Source organism: Sciurus carolinensis, chromosome 10 (genome assembly GCF_902686445.1).
Source record: "Sciurus carolinensis chromosome 10, mSciCar1.2, whole genome shotgun sequence".
Taxonomy (NCBI): domain Eukaryota; kingdom Metazoa; phylum Chordata; class Mammalia; order Rodentia; family Sciuridae; genus Sciurus; species Sciurus carolinensis.
This window is the reverse complement of record NC_062222.1, coordinates 61237001-61253644: the sequence shown is the minus strand read 5'-3', so window position 1 is coordinate 61253644 and position 16644 is coordinate 61237001. Positions and strand designations below refer to the sequence as shown.

General features: G+C 35.6%; 1 protein-coding gene across 1 annotated transcript in view; it reads left to right on the top strand.

The window, feature by feature from the left end:
* Pdlim5 (PDZ and LIM domain 5) overlaps window positions 1-16644 on the top strand; it is a 209906-nt gene that overhangs the window by 46700 nt on the left and 146562 nt on the right. The window contains 1 exon segment of the mRNA XM_047565652.1: window positions 16192-16341. Coding sequence (XP_047421608.1) covers window positions 16192-16341 — 150 coding nt within the window.

Genomic DNA, 16644 nt, shown 5'->3' with positions numbered 1-16644 from the left:
CCTGTCCTACCACAAATGTACACTTATACATACAAATACCTTGTGTGGTGGTATGTGAAATATATACATTTACTGTTTGCTAAAAGAATGGAGCTCCACATCAGACTATTCTAACTCAGGCTTTTAAGATTACAGCAAATATTGGTCTCCCAACATTTAATAAAGATCAACAGGGAGTAGTAGTGATATTTTAGATGTATAAAAGGAAAGCTTGATATAGATCCTAGATTTACCTGCAATCTGTTAGTAAATTTTTTTTGTCTAACAGTAATGACTTTAATCATATCCTTATATTTGAGTGACTGTTGGCTGTTACTCAGGACAGAGGTGATTTGATTCATCAAAGAGCTATTGTAGTGATTGAGAAACAGGATGAAATAGCACACAGTGCTTTACAGGCCTGCTGTACCAGGACAACCAAAATCTTAGCCTCCACCACTGTCTCCCTCCCCATGCCTATGTAGACTTTGCACAATCAGGAGCAGTGACACAGCTGAATAGCCTTTCCCTGACTGCTATCAGCACCCTACCCCCTGCCAAGTCCACTGTTACCCAGACCTCAAGAACACAGGGTATACCACTGTATCCAAACAAGACTCATTCAGCATTACTCCAAATTATTTCACTCTTAGTTTTAAGAAAAGCAAAAGAAATAAGAGAGTGGGATTCACCTAAGAACTCTTCCTTTCCATTTCTATTGGAAATTTTCTATTGCTATTTGTGTGTGTGTGTTTTTTCTTTGATTTCTATAGAAGGAATAAAACATATAGAATAAATCAGTGCTTTGTGACCAAAGTGCTAGAAGCAGCCTAATATTTGATAAAAAGCAACTATGCCGACTGGTTAATTGGTAGGTGAGGAGGAGCTGGGATTGTAAGGAAAGTTTTAGGAGATCCATAAGGTGTAGTGATGATAGTTTTTACTTAAAGAAAGCTTCAAGGAAAAGAAGTTCAACAGAGTAAAAAACTTGCCTGCTTAGCAACTTGGGAGGCTGAGGCAGGAGGATTTCACATTTGAGGCCAGCCTGAGTAACTTGGTGAGATTCTGTCTCAAAACAAAATAAATAGAGCTGGGAGACATATAACTTAGAGGTTGAGTACCTCTGGGTTCAATCCTCAGTATGCCAAACAAAACAAAACAAAACAAAAAAAAGAAAACAAAACAAACTGACTGCTGCTTGGATCAAATTTTGATGAACTATGGCCTTTAAAGATATATGAGGAAATCTGAGGCCATGCTTTGGGGGCAGAAATATCTGAAGTCTTCCCCATTTTCTCTAAGAAATAGGAGATCAGGTGTGGGGGTCATCTCTGCCATATCCTGTGTGGAAAAGAAAAGGGTTAACTGCCAGAGGAGGATATTGGTGATTTTTCTGTCTGTTACCCCAAAAAACTATCTACTCAATAAACATACAGGAGCCAATACTCTTTTCAAATGAGAATGGGCATGATGGATCTGGCCATACCAGCTCTATGCTCTTACAATAACTCACCCAACTGTCTTTTATTTATAACATTCAGGTAAAGGGGGCCAGGACCGGGAGGAGCTTCTTCTGTGATGAACAGGATAGGGTAGAGTTAGGGAAGCCGTTCTCTTAGGGGGAATATTCCAGAAGGAGACTGGGAACCACTCCCACGCAGCACCACATGCTTCCTGTCAGTTCCTAGAAGGCAGGCCTCTGCATCCCATGGCTCAACCTAGTCTGATTCTGCTAAATAAGGATGGCTTCCCACAATCAGGCTTCCAAAAGAAGCCACATATGATCAGCTAGACACTGACCCATCCTGGCAAGTGGCACTATTGGTAGAGGAAAGCTAAAGGAGCCAGGAGGCTTTGCACCTGCCTCCAAGAATGATCTATAAGGAATCTCAACTGACTCTTTAAGAGTAGATAGGAACAAGGTCAGTTTTGATCAACTTGGTCTTAAAACACCTGGCAGGAGAGTATAACCTAAAAGCACAGTCCAACATGAACTTTAAAAGGAAAACCAATTTTTTTTTTAATGTAACTTAAGATGTACACTTGTGTCAGCCCTACCAAAAGTAAGTAAAGCTGGAGGCTATAAAGGAAAGGTTCTTGTGTGAGAGTGCTTAATAATCATGATTACAAGTTGCAAATTTTTCCTGAGTTAATTTGAGTCTTATTTCATAGACCTACAAATCTTCCTAATTTCCTACATTGATGAACTTGATCGGTTTTTCACTGATAAGATATGAGTTACTGTCCTCATGGTTTTCAGAGACTGACTGAAATATTGTTTTTGTGCTAATTATTTTAAAAAAGTAAGGCTTTGCTGTCTTTATTGTTATCTTCGCATGATCCCTGCCCTGTGTATGCCTCGTCTAGTCACCTGCCTCTGTGACCTCTGGATCACTCTGATGCTGAATGCCCTTAACTGTCCACGCCCCACCTGATAGAGAACAAAAACTTTGGGTTACATCCCCCAACTTCATCCCCTTTCTGCAGGAAGCAGTTTGGAGATGTCAGTTTCCCGTTTTTCCATAGAAATGGAATGTAGAAATTGACAGTGGGGAAATGTAACAGTGGTCCACTTTATGCTTTGAATGTAACCCTTGCAGCTCTACCACTACAACTTATTTTTAAAATAAACATGTTTCTTTTTCTTCCTGTCAGGGGAAACAGGATTACCTTTCTTCCCCATCCTAGGTAGAGGTATCTGTCCCTCAGTATACACCCACCATAGGAACAAAGTAATCCATACTTTGGGGAAGGTCCCAGAAGATCTCAGAAATGACTATCTCCCAAGTTAAAAAATAAATTACAACTCTAGATGAGAGAATACATGGAATGTAGCCTTTGAGTCACCTCTTGAAAAGCCCCCTGTTCTTTCTGATGGAACACAGAATCACAGCCTTTGGGACAGAAGTCCCCTATGTTTCCTGTGTTTCTCCTTTGGTAGCAAAGCAACAAACCTCTTTTTTCCTTTTTCTCAAAAAGAGAGAGAGAGATCAGGTATTAATAGATAGAGCACTAAAGGGAACAGAAGTTGGCATGGATTTCTCAAAAACAGTATGGCACCTGGGAGTGATAGCTACCTAATATAAGCATCAGTTGTAAGGAATGTCTTGTACACTTAGATTTTTTGCAAGTTTATTGCCATATACCTTGCCCTTTATTGTATGACTTGATAGCTTCATTATCCTTGGCTTCTAGTTTCCTTGTCACTTTCTCCCTGTGTGTAGACAACTTCAACTGCATTCTGTTCTATGGAAAAGGTATTATTTTTATATCATCCTGTTTTTCATATATTTTTTAAAATTCTAGAGTACATGTTTCTCTCCTACTTTTGTTTTTGCAAATTCCAATCCATGTTTCAGTACTCATAGCAGTTGTCATAATCTCTGAGATAACTTCATGCCACCAAGGTATATTACTTGTTCCAGTCTTAGTGTTTTTGGTAACTTTTATGTGTTTTATCATTATTCCATAGTAGCCCAGAGTATCATTTCTTTTTGCTTGTTCCTCTGTCCAGAACACTGTAGTTATCGTGTGGTTCTGCTCTTTACTTTGTTCTGGTTTCTATTCAGACTCCAAAGGAAGTCATCCCTGGCCTACCCAGTTTAAAAATACAATCTCTTGGCCCTTTCTGTACCCTTTCTCTACCTTGTTTTTTGGTAACATTTCTTATTTCCTGATATTTTTTCCTGATATCTTTATACTTACTTGTTTTTGTTTTCCTTTTCTCCTGGTTGAATTTAAGTTCCTTGAGAGCCAGGACTTAATTTTGTTATCACACTGCCTACAGCAGCCTAACACATATTAGTCACTTAGCAAGTATTTGTTAATGCTAGAAGGAATGAATATTTGCTTCCCCCACTAGTCATCAGATTCTGATAAATGTCTGTTGAAGAATGAATCCATCATTTAATATTAATGCCAGTGGGCTTATCTTCGACCAGTGAAAAGAAGATTCTTGTCCTTGAAATGAATTCATCCTAAAGAAAAAATGAAGTCTGAAAAAGTAGAAAAGAGATTTTCTCCTCCCCTAGTAAGCTTTGAAACTCCAACTTTTTGGGGTTCTAATATTGATGTGGGTTTAGGATCCTGCTGAAAGAGACAACGGGAAACAATGTGTAAGATCTATGTAAATATATGCACAGTGTGTATTTTTTTAAATGTTTGTTTAATAATATTCTAGACTTTTTTTGGTCTGTCTTCCACATATTTGGATTAGTTCCCCAGTCTCTGCATTCTTAGCGATTTCTGAAGCTTCGTTTAGCTTTACTGTGCTATTTATATTTTTCCTGGATTTTTTTTTTATTGATGTATCAAACCTCAGATCTTTTAGTAACCTTCATTTTGACTTCTGGGTGTTCAAATTTATCTGATTCTTACTCATCTGTAATTTTAATTCTTTTGTTGTTTTAATCGGTTTCACAATGGTCTTATCTTGCCCACCTTAGACCCAGAACTGGTTTCAACCATTTCATACTAGTTCCAGGAATTCTCTCAAATAGTTCAATATTTTTAAATAGGAAATATTGTAACATATATGAAGCAATTAGAGAATAATAAAAATTTTAGTGCCCAAGTGGAAAATGGATACTAGTGGTAGTGACTGTTTAGATACATGAAAAATTGTAAAGTCTGTGGAAATATTTATTGTATCTTAAGACTGAAAGGAACCCTAGAAACATTGGATCCAACCATCTTGCACAGTTGAGCAGATGAGGCCAGAGATATAAATGACTTGCCAAGGTCAAAGGATTTATTTGTGCTTAAGTGTGTGGGCTGTCAGGCACTTTCATACACAATTTGTGGAATTTTGAATGGCCACAAATATTCTGACTGGCACTCTAGTGCTATAGAGCAAAAATTCAAATGTATATACCTGTTTAGAAACAATTCCTAAAGAAACCAGATAAGTGTGCCAAAATAAAAGTATAATATTTATCACTTTATATGTAATATAGGAGGAAAACTGAAATAGAAAATGACTCTTATTACTAAATAATAGCTCATCATTAAATAACTGATTTTCAAAGTGGTAGTTTCTCAAACATTTATTATGTATTGTTTTTAAATCAATTCTTAATAGATCTAAAGAGAAATAGAAAAGTTATTTTGTAGAAGGAGCATGCTCAAAGTGTGGTTTGCAGGCCTGCAACTCTGTTGAGTAAACATTTTTCCCCCACTTTTTTTTATTGGTGCATTATGGTCATACATAATATAATTTGGCCAATATCACTCCCCAGCTCCTCCCCCTTTTCTTCCCTCCTCAAACCTCTTAGTTGTTGGATAAACTTTGAAACAAGGTAAATATAGAAATGGAGAGTAAGTATCCAGAAACTTTTAAGTAGTTTGACAGAATACTTTTTTATCTGTTGTAGTTGGGTAATAAATTTTCTGGGCATGTGTTTTGTATAGGTTACTTATATTTTATTTTCCTAATAATTCATTAAAGTTACAGAAGAATTACCAGATGAGAGATTGGAGGAAAAATTAGTCTTTCATCACAGACAGTTCAGGGATCCTTGCTTTATGCAACATATGAATGTTGCTTTTCACACATATGGTAAGTTGAAGTAGTATAAAACAGTAGGTAAAGGAAAAGGTCATGCCTGTTCTTATATCTCTTTTCAGAATTGAAGATAGTACCTTATTGGAATGGGCTCTTTCTAACTGTTTATTTATGCTGTGAAGATTATAGTTTTCAAAACATGAATTTCTGTGTTTTTAAGCTATACTTATCTGCTATTAGTCTGTGAAATCATGATTACTTTAAAAAAATATTCATTCTGCTTTGAGAGTTCATAAGTTTTCTTGATACTAATGGAACTTTTGTTTTGAAACATCTTTAGTCCGTGGTTTTGAAGGACCTGAATTTTCCCCTCTCTGGTAGAAATATGCTGGTACTGGTGGTTAGGAACCATACTTTGAAAACCTCTGTTCTAAGTTTAAATGAAATCATAAGTTCTTAAACTTTTTTTGGCATAGATGCTTTTGAGAGTTTGAGGAAGGTTATCTCACTCAGTGGAAAATACATGTGGGTTTACATGGAATTATATACAAATTCAGAGGATTCATCTCATATTTGAGCAGAACCTAGTGGGGAGGGAGGGTTGAAATGTGTGATTATTAGTGTTAATCTGTTTTCAGGTAAACTAGAGTTGACTTATTTGTTTTTAAACTTTATAATTTCCTGTTACTTCTTTTATTATTAATAATTTATTATTATTATTGCCATTTCCCTATGGACTTACTAGTCCATAGAGTAGACTATATAGAAACACATGAATTATCTATATGTAACAAATTTGTTTGATTTTGAGATGTTGGTGTATACATTCTTTTACAAACCATCATACATTTTACATTTTTGGGAGAATAATATCCACGTATTAACATATTTAATCTTGAGTATAGACAAATGAATTAGATATAAAATGAAAGTGTTAAGTGGCATCTTAATAGTGAATTTAATCTTAATAGTGAATAGTGTTTAAGAGACATGTTTGTATTTTATTAGGACTTGGTAGAGTAGAATTTGATGGCATTTAATAAATTATGGGAAATACAGCCTCTTAAAAAACAATATTAACAGAAACCCTGTGTTTGAACTAGATAGTTCAGTGGCTACAAAAGAAAAGAGGCTTAATCACCCTCTTCTGTTGGTTTTGTAAAGCATATGACACATACTTTGAGGTATTTTCCTCATTGCCACCATATAAGGTATGTTCTCTAACTTTTGGGTAAAACTGATTACAGTTTGACTCATAAACCATAAAATAAGAGTCCACAGTTAAAGTGCTCACATGAGTCAGAACTTTATACATTTACTCACAAGAAGACTCAGTGATTGCTTGTCTTCCTACTATTCTAACCTACAAACAGCTAAATCATTTATTTCATAGAGAAAGTTATTAAATCCAGAGTAAGTACCAAGTATACTTACATTAGACATCTATATAGTAGTCTCTTTTCTGTTGCTATAATACTTGAGGCTGGATAGTTTATAAAGAAAAGAGGTTGAATTAGCTCATAGGTTTGGAGGCTGAAAAATCTAAAATTGGGCAATCCCTTTGGATTGGCGTCTGGTGAGGGGTCCTCTTGACTGGATCCTCCTATGGCTAATAGCATAAAGGTGTGAGTATATGTGAAAAAGAGAGATCATGTCTTATGGGAGGAACCCAGAGAGTATGGGCAGCCAGTCTGCTCTTTTATAACAATCCACTTTTGTGGAAATTAGCTGATATCTCACAATAAATATATTAATTCCTTCCAAGGGCAGCATACCCAAAGACCTAGTAACTTCCCACATGACCCCACCTCTAAAAGGTTCCACAACTTCCTAAAATTGCTACACTGAGTAGTAAATTTCCAGTATATGAATCTTTGGGGAACAAACCATATCCATAGCAACATTCAAAACCCATAGCAACATTCAAATCAGATTGACATTTTAAATGTATTTTAGTAGCATTTGTAGATTGGTTAATGTGCCGACACTGTATAAAGACAAATAGTGCAGGACAGAATGACATTAAATACTCAAGTAATATTGTAGGTAAATTAACAAGCATTTAAGCATTGGTGTGAGAGTAAACAAATTAGGATTTGAGAAAGCTTTAATGGATATATGTGTATGTATATATATTATATATACTTTTTTTCAACAACTTAATGAATTTTCTTTACTTCTGTTCACTTTACTAGCCCCAGTTTTTAATAAAAACCTCTCAGATTTTATTTATTTTTGATATTTGGTGGTGATAGAGTAGCACCTATCATTTTGCAGAAAAACAAATTCTGTGTAAGTTCTTTTACAGGCACAGTACTTAAACATTCTTATGTGTTTTTTTGGGGTGATGGTCATGCAACAGATCACATTTATGATACCCCAGGAAGCATGTGGGAGACAGGTACCTAGAAACTCTTCAACCATAGGCTCATATGTCTGAATTCAAATTTTTTATTCTATAGATGGTACTGGAAAATAGATTATTAAACAAAATTAAAGATTGCTCTTTATTTAAAATTATTTAAAAATAACATTTTTCTTAGTGCTTTCTCTACTTCAATAAAATTGTTTATCAGGTTGATATAATTTTTTAAGCAAATTTCTCCAAATTTTGTAACAGAACTGTTACAAAAGCAATAGCTTTTGTTTTCCCATGGTTTGGTTCCCATGGTTTTTTGACATGGGAAATTTCTGTTAGTGTTTTTTTTCTGTAGCTATCATATTTATTGTTCCTTTTTTACATTCACTAAGTCTGATGACATTCCTGCCATACCCACAGTGTTGGGGTCATGTGTTTCCAAGCATTCCATATTTGTTGAAAATATGCAGAGGTTGAAAACTTGTACTTTGGTAGTAGATTATAATATAGGTACATGTCTCCTACTTGTTACCCATAGTACATTAAAGGATAATTACCAAAGTGAATTTCTTTTGAATTAGTATAAATTGCTTTTAGTAAACATCTGACAATTAAAATGATGTTATATCTATTTTAGAACTGATTTCTTTGAAACGGACTTGAGCTTACCTATTTTCAACAAATTATTTCTCTTGTTGCTACCTGTTTTCTCAGTTTTGAAACTGCTAGCTTATTTCTAAGATAAGGCAAATAGAGGTTTCTGTGTGCATGTTGAACATTTCCTATAATTGAAAGAATAAATTTTATTTATTGTTTATTCTAAGACATTCTTGGAGTCACTGCATTTGCTAAATATTTCACCTCTTTATGGGAAAGCTTAGCAGCTGTACTAGATGATCTTTTAAAAGAGGAATCTTAGGGGTTAAACTTATTTAAAATGGCATCTGTTGTAATGGGTTATGCTTTTTTAAAATGGAAAGCTCCATTGGTTTGTTTCTGTGATGGCGATGTTCCCAGGAGGTAATAACCATGGGGAAAGGTTGGTGTAACAGAATATTTAAAAGTTAAGAAATGCTTCTGGAATCACATATTTGTATGGAGGCTAATAAACATTTTGAGAAATTGTTATAAATTTTATTTGGGAGTAATAAATTAGTAACAAAAATTAATGATACACATAAGTACATCCTCTTCCTTCTAATTCTCTAAGCCTAAACTTTCCCCTCATTCAACAACAGAGATGAGCTTGCTGTAGAAAAATGGCTCTAAATCATGCTAATTATAGCCATGTATGATATTTTATAAATACAAATAAAAATGTAAAATTTTTTCTATTATTAGTGACTGATATTCTCTTCCACTAAATATTATTTTGTGCTTGTGTATATGGATGTACCCCAGAGACAAGGCCTGGATTTGACCTTTTAACACCTGGGCTGGTCTCATGCTCCTTTCTTCCCTCTGGTCTTGATTCTTTTTTCTACCTTCCATACCACCTCCTTTGTTCTCCTGTGTGCCTCATGTTTTCTTTCCTTCCTGGCCTTTCCTGATCTCCAACTCAAGGTTTTTTCACCAAGATCCCCTTATTGATTCTTATCCTTTGGTCACTTAGTACAGTGGCAATTCTTCCCATTCTGGGAAGTAGCAACATAAGGTCACCATCCTGTGGTAGTGGAATTTGGAAAACCACACTTGGATTGTGGTGAACAATGATGCTGTGAGTTAAGACTCTGAATCTGTGGTAGGTTCATCTCTGTTGTTAGATGAGGGCAAAGTTTAGGCTTAGAGAAGCAGAAGAAAGAGGATGAATGAAGGAGGGGATTTTGTCATCCTTTAAGAATGGAAGGGAAAAGCCAGAAGCAGTTCTGACTGCTCTGTATAAAAAGCTGTCCTTCTTTGCCCTGTAGGTCCTCAAAGTGGGCTTCTAACCCTCATGAATTTGTGGCCTAATAAACAAATAATGGTGAACATTTGCTGTGTATTTTGTGGTATATGCTAGGGTTTTATTTAATCAGCTCAGCAGCTCTATGAGGCATATGGAATTGCAGTCCCCATTTTCAGAGAGATATCTGAGGCTTAGGGAGTTCAAGGAACTTTAGGGTATAAAACTGGCAAATGGCAGAAAAATGAATATGAACTCATGTTTTCCTGACTTCAAAGCCAATGCTCAGTAACACAGCAAGTCATTTAACCAGTTTGAAGCTCCATTTCCCCCCCTGTAAAACACTAAAATAGCCTCATAGTCGTGATAAATGACAAAGCACCTCACCCCTAGTCCTTGACTTATTGTTGGTGCTCAGGGAATAGTACTATTTGCTTTTTCCAAGTTGTTTCTTTCTACAGCAGTAAAAGATGTGTGAGGGGAACTACTGTCCTAAAACGACTGAAGAAAATTTACTCTTGGATATTTCTGTGAAAGTAAGGTGTGGGAAGCTTAAGGCACTAGTACTTTTTTACCCTCACACACTCTCCTGCTCCCCCCCACCCTCTTTCCCCTGTTTACTAAAGACTGGACTTCCTTTTAAAGAGAAAACTTCCTGTAATTCATAATTACTGATAAAAGGGTTGAAATGTGGCTATCCCCAAAGGGGAGTTTTACTCCAAGTACTGTGATTCTTTTCTAAGTTAATGGGGAGGCTCAACGAAGATATCAGTTTCTCAATGCACATACGTTTGTCCTGGATTACCATCATTGAGTTCACGGAATGGAAATCAGAGGCAGTTGCAGCTTGTGCACCATGTTTGCTTGCAACTTGAGAGAAATTTTTAAAAAATATATATACATATTTTTTAGTTGTAGGTGGATACAATACCTTTATTTTATTTTTATGTGGTTCTGAGAATCGAACCCAGGCCTCACGCATGCTAGGCAAGCGTTCTACCACTGAGCCACAACCCAAGGTAGCCTTTCCAAAGCTACCTTGAACAGGGAGAAGGAATAACAGTTTGAACATCCATAGATAGGAGGAAAGATAGCAATGTTCATAGGAGCTGTTGATCAATATTTGATATTGGAATAGCAATTAAGATTTTATATTGGAATAGCAAATTAAGGGAACCATTTATAGCCCAAAGAATCTAAGTAATTCAGTAACTCTGTAAGTTTATAGTTTTTATGCTTCATCACATAACCAGGACCAGGCTGCCATCTCCATCAAGGCTACATGTCTCAGTGTAACAGCACAGACCATGGTACAGGAGACAGGTGGGTTCCTGGGCAAGAGTTTCCAGAATATTAGAAGTAGGGAATAATGTGTTGGGACCAAGACCAGAGACATGGGCTGGGGATTTCGCTCAGTTTCAAAATGCTTGCCTACCTGGGTTCTGTCCCCTGTGCTGCCCAGAATCCTCCACCGTCCCCACCCTTCCAAAACAAAAAACAAACAAACAAAAAAAAAAACAAAACTAGAGGTGAGGAGGGCCCAGAACGTGTGTGCATGGGGTGGGGTGGATATTGGAGATTTCAGATGACAGGGATAGTCCTCGCAGGATTAAAGTGAGAAAGGTACAGAGGAAAGTGGAGAGAAAGTGAAGGAGGGAAATACTCTATGAGCTCTGTGTGGGACTCCCAACCTCAGGCAAAGAAGAGTAATGCTTTTTAAAGAAGCATCTAGCTACAATTAAGTCCATGGAAAATTGGACAGCAGTACAGAAAAATGCATTTAAAGATCAAAGGAGAAGTATTTCTTGTGGTTAGTTTGATTTATACTAATCTTGACCCAGGAGCCTCTTAAGACTGCTTTCTTCCTACATATTGTGCATTTGCAGAATCCACACACTTATGTCTATCATATTAACATGTACAAGATATATTGATAACAGAAAGCTAGTACTACTTCAGACTGACATAAGTTACTCAGACTTGCAAGATCAGTAAAAGATGAGCTAGGTGAACAGTAACTGACCTTGGAGTCTTTCCTTGGCTGCTCACAATTCATAATGCTGCATTCTACCAATTAAAGAAAAGAAACATTTGTCTTCTGCAGAGTGAACGACTTGAGGAAGTCGTTCTGGGGATAAATGAAACTTATGGGGAGTGTTCAGTGAGCTATGTGCTCCCTTTTCACAAGTTGTAAATTTATTTCAATGCATTGGGCATTTCCCACTACATGCAACATTACTTCAGGCTCTTTGTGCCCTTAAATTTAATTCATGTGAGTAGGAATCCTTGCTAGAGAATAATGAAGATGGTTGGAGATGAGAAAAGTTGTCAGTGTTGAAAACCAAAGATGATTAATATCATTATGCTCAAAAAACTGTAAACTAAAAGTTTAAGTGGCAGTTTAAATCTATAAAAGATTGTTCAGATGGCAGTGGTGTTTGTTTCCATTTCTATTAATTGTTTGAGTTATATTCTTCCTAATTCTTATTAGATAAAGTTACCAAGGGAAATCGTGGAATCTCTTTAGAAGTCCTAGAAACCACATATTATCAACTGTCCAAAATAGGTTTGCTTTGTTCTGTGTAACAAAATAAGGTTTGACTTTTGACTGTACTTAGGTTATTTCTGCTTGGTTAAGATTCTAGTGTTCAGATTAGAGCCTAATTTTTTTCCTTGTCCAGTGAATTAAGAATTAAGAGTATTTCTATGAGAATTTAGTGTATTAAACTGATGGACTTTCTTATTGATATCTTTTTTTTTTAAGGGATGAGATCCACTATGTTGCCCAGGCTGGCCTTAACCTCCTCGGCTCAAGTGATCATCCTGCCACTGCTTCCTGGGTTGCTGAGCTGGGCCTACAGGAGTGCACAGCTGCACCCACCTGATTTTTTTTTTTTACTAATAAAAATTTTTTCTAAAATATTCAGTATAATACGAATCAATATAATAGTCAAGGCTCTTTGAGAAGAACAAACTATAAGCACAATCATTGACCTTAATGGAGCTTATTTTGAAATTGGAAACAGGTTGATGACAGAGTATAGGTGGCTTGTATTTCAGGCTTTCACTTTATTCTATGTGGTATGAAGTAAAAGACATTTGAAATTTTTCTACCCACATTTTAGAAATAGCACATTGATATGAATAGAACTTCCTAATGTTTTTGGTAGTGGGGCATTTGTATCAGTCTGTTTGCTGTTGCCGGTAACAATTTAACAAACTCAGGTGAATTATAAAGAAAAGAGGTCTATTTTGGTTCACATTATGGAGGTCCAAGGTTGAGGGTCCACACCTGGTGATGACCTTGCGCACAATCAATTGCTGCAGGACCTTTGTAATCACCTCCCAGAGGCCCTCCCCAAACACCATATTTGGGTTCATTTTCTACCCAATTAACACCTCACAGTTGGGACTAGATATCAACTCATAAGTCCTTGGGAGACACTCTCAAACCATATCTAAACCTTTATCAGCCACCATTTTGAAAATGCAAGATAGAGGAAAGGGAGAAGAATTTGTAGAGTTTGAAGTTAGAGAAGGTCTTTAGAAAACTCTCATGATGCCAGATGTGGTGGTGCACCCCTGCAATCTAAGCTACTTAGGAGGCTGAGGCAGAAGGATCACAAGTTCTGAGCCAGCCTGTGCAACTTAGTATAGACCCTGTTTCTAAATAAAACATTAAAAGGAATGGGGGTATAGCCCAGTGTTAGAATGCTCCTGAGTTCAGTCCTAAGTACAGGGAGGAAAAATAGAAAGAAGAAAAGGAAAACTCTGATGGTAGGCAAGTAGGTATAGGAAAGATGATCAGGGTAGACTAGAAAAGAGGAATGGCAGGCTAAATAGAATTTACTACTTTCCCTAGATGTGGGATCCCAGAGGCAGTTATATAGGATTTCTATGTTCCATGGTCACAGAATAAAAATAATCTTAGAAAAATAGATGATTCATAGAAGTCAGTTTTTAACATCTTTAGATGATAGGATCTCAGACACTAGTAGGCTGCTGGAGCAAAGGAGATTGAAAAGTTTATCTGGTTATGGCATTGTTTTTGATGTGATTATTTTCTTCTACATTGTTTATTACCTTTCTATTACCCTCACACTGGGAATATTAAATGTTTCTGTTGGGTACATTTAGATCAAATGCCTATAGGCTTTAGTGTTTCTATTTTAAGTCTTCTTCATGTGATGATGGTGAGGTTAATATATCTACAGTTGTTTCTGGGGTATGTGTGTGTGTGTGGTGTATGTATGCTCTTGCCCTTCCTGATCCACATAAAATCCAAGATGACTTCTTATGTGAATTATTTTGTTTTACTTTCCCTCTTTATCAGGACTCCAGATTTTAATTTATTTCCTCATTTTAGGAGGAAATAGATATTGTTTTGTCTCACCAGCAAAGTCTTCCAGACTTGACTCTTACTTTATAACTTCTTCTTCGGAGTTCAGACACAGACTTTTAAAACCGTCAGGGACCTTCAAAGGCCTTTGAGATCATCTAGGACAGCTCTCATATTTCTCAGAATAGTAATCTGACGTTAAGGTAATGATAACAGTCAACATTTATTGAGCTATTATCTCATGAAATCATTATAACCATCCTGTAATTTAAGTGAAGTGACCTTCCTGGAGTCACATAGAAAGTGGTAGCGTAGCTGACTTTTTAGGACTTTTTTCTTTAAAAATATATTTCACAATTTAAATAATTTAATTCTGTGCAGTAGAGAAAGGTAGTCTTTTCTATTAAATTAAATATTTAAATATTTAAATGAATAAAAATACTAATTATAACACTTTACATATTTAATATAGTAAAATCAGGTAAGTCATCTAGTAAAATTCATGTATTTATGAAGGTGTGCAGTGTGGTACCTGTCTCCATGGTCAAGCAATCAATACTGTTTTTTTTGATTTTTAGATCTAAATGCTTATTCTTGTGTACTGGGATTGATCTATCTTAATGATGATGATCTTATTTATTTATTTATGGTACTGGGGTGGGTTGAACCTGGGGATGCTTTATCCCTGAGCTACATCCCAGTCCTTTTTATTTTTTATTTTGATAAGTTGCTAAGTTACTAAGTTGCTAAGTTGCTAAGTTACCAGGGTCTTGCTAAGTTTTTAAGCCTGGTTTCAAACTTTGGATTCTCCTGCGTCAGCCTCCATAGTTGCTGGGTTTAGAGGCATGCGCCAGTGCACCCAGCTTGATCATTATTTTAAGAAAAGAATTATACAGTTAATGGTAACAAACCTACCTGAGCATTATGTTTTGTACTTATTACTTTGCCTCCAGATTATTAAATTATTAAATTGTTCTTAAGTACCTAGCTCTTGTTCAGTGAACTGAGTTTGTTTTGTGTTGTTTTTATTAGAAAATAATTTCACTATGTTTCTTAAAATCATTAGAGGTTATTCTAGTCGTGGTAAAATATATGTACTATAAATGTTAACTCCTTTAATCATTTTTAAGTGTACAGTTGAGTTGCATTAACTGAACATATTCACAGTGTTGTGCAGTCATCATCACTATCCATTTCTAGAACACTTTCATCATCCCAAACAGAAACCTTATTTCATATAATAGAGGAATACTGATTATTTCCTTTCCTGAGCCTAATCTCACCCATCTTTTACATTCTGTAATCTGTTTGTACTATTGAACACAGTTTGTCATTTGAATTAGAATAGTTTCTTTTGATTGTATTTGTTTCATATTTCTAGATATCTATAAAAATCACGTCATTTTTCCTTTTACATTTGCTGCTTTGGAGAAATGAAATATATGCACATGAAGTTTGAAAGGAGATCAAGCTAAATGATGTAAATACATAGAAAATTTTATTGAGCAAGGGAAAAAAGATTGGGGGTTAAAAAACTGTGAAACCCAAAAATGTCTGAAAGTCTCAGATACGAGTTTTCTCCCATTCCTGCTAAATGCCTAGAGCAGGAAGCACACCCAGTATAAAAGATATTTGGGCCTGTGATCTAAAAGAATTCAGTCCCCAAACACTGGAAATGAACTGGACTTAACAGGAAGGACTGTTCAATAGACCTTCCCTGTGTTACTGTCCGTGCTCAAGCAAAATACAGCTGTTTAATGAGTTTAAAAAAATTAGTTCTAAAAGAGTATAAAAAGTTCATTCAGATTATATACTTTTCTTCTGCTAAAATGTGAAGTTTCCTTGACTACTTCTCTTCCTCATTCATAAAATCACATATTACTGTTGCATAATAAAGAAATAGAGAAATTACCAGAAACCTTTCTCAGAAAATTATTTCATTTTTTATAGAGTAAGAATTTAAGAAAACATAAAAATCATTGGGTTTTTACATGATAAGCAGTATAATTTTGTGTTATTTTAAAAGTATGTTAATATGTTTGGTATAAGCAAAATATAATTTTTAATCTAACTTTATTGTTCTTTGTTTTTTAAAGATTGATTCTCATAATGAAATCTGTTTATCGCAGCTAAAAGATGGTGGCAAGGCCTCCCAGGCAAATGTAAGAATAGGTGATGTGGTCCTCAGCATTGATGGAATAAGCGCCCATGGAATGACTCATCTGGAGGCCCAGAACAAGATTAAGGGTTGTACAGGCTCTTTGAATATGACTCTGCAAGGTAAACTAGTTTCTGTTTGGTTCTGAGAGAGAAAAAGATAATCAAGAATTTGTGTGTGTGTGTGTGTCTGACTCATGTTGTTAACTAAGAAGCAGTTTCTGTTACCATTGTTTCAGGTAGATAAATAAAAAATGTAGTAACTCTTCAGTATGAGAATTGCTGAAAGCTATGGATTATTTCACATAAAGGCATGTACTTACATATTCATAAAAATTGTGTGTGTAGTTTATAGTTTCAGAGAATTCACATATTTTCTGAAATTTCTTAAGTGGAGTGAGGGCTAAGAGTTTTTATTATAGCAA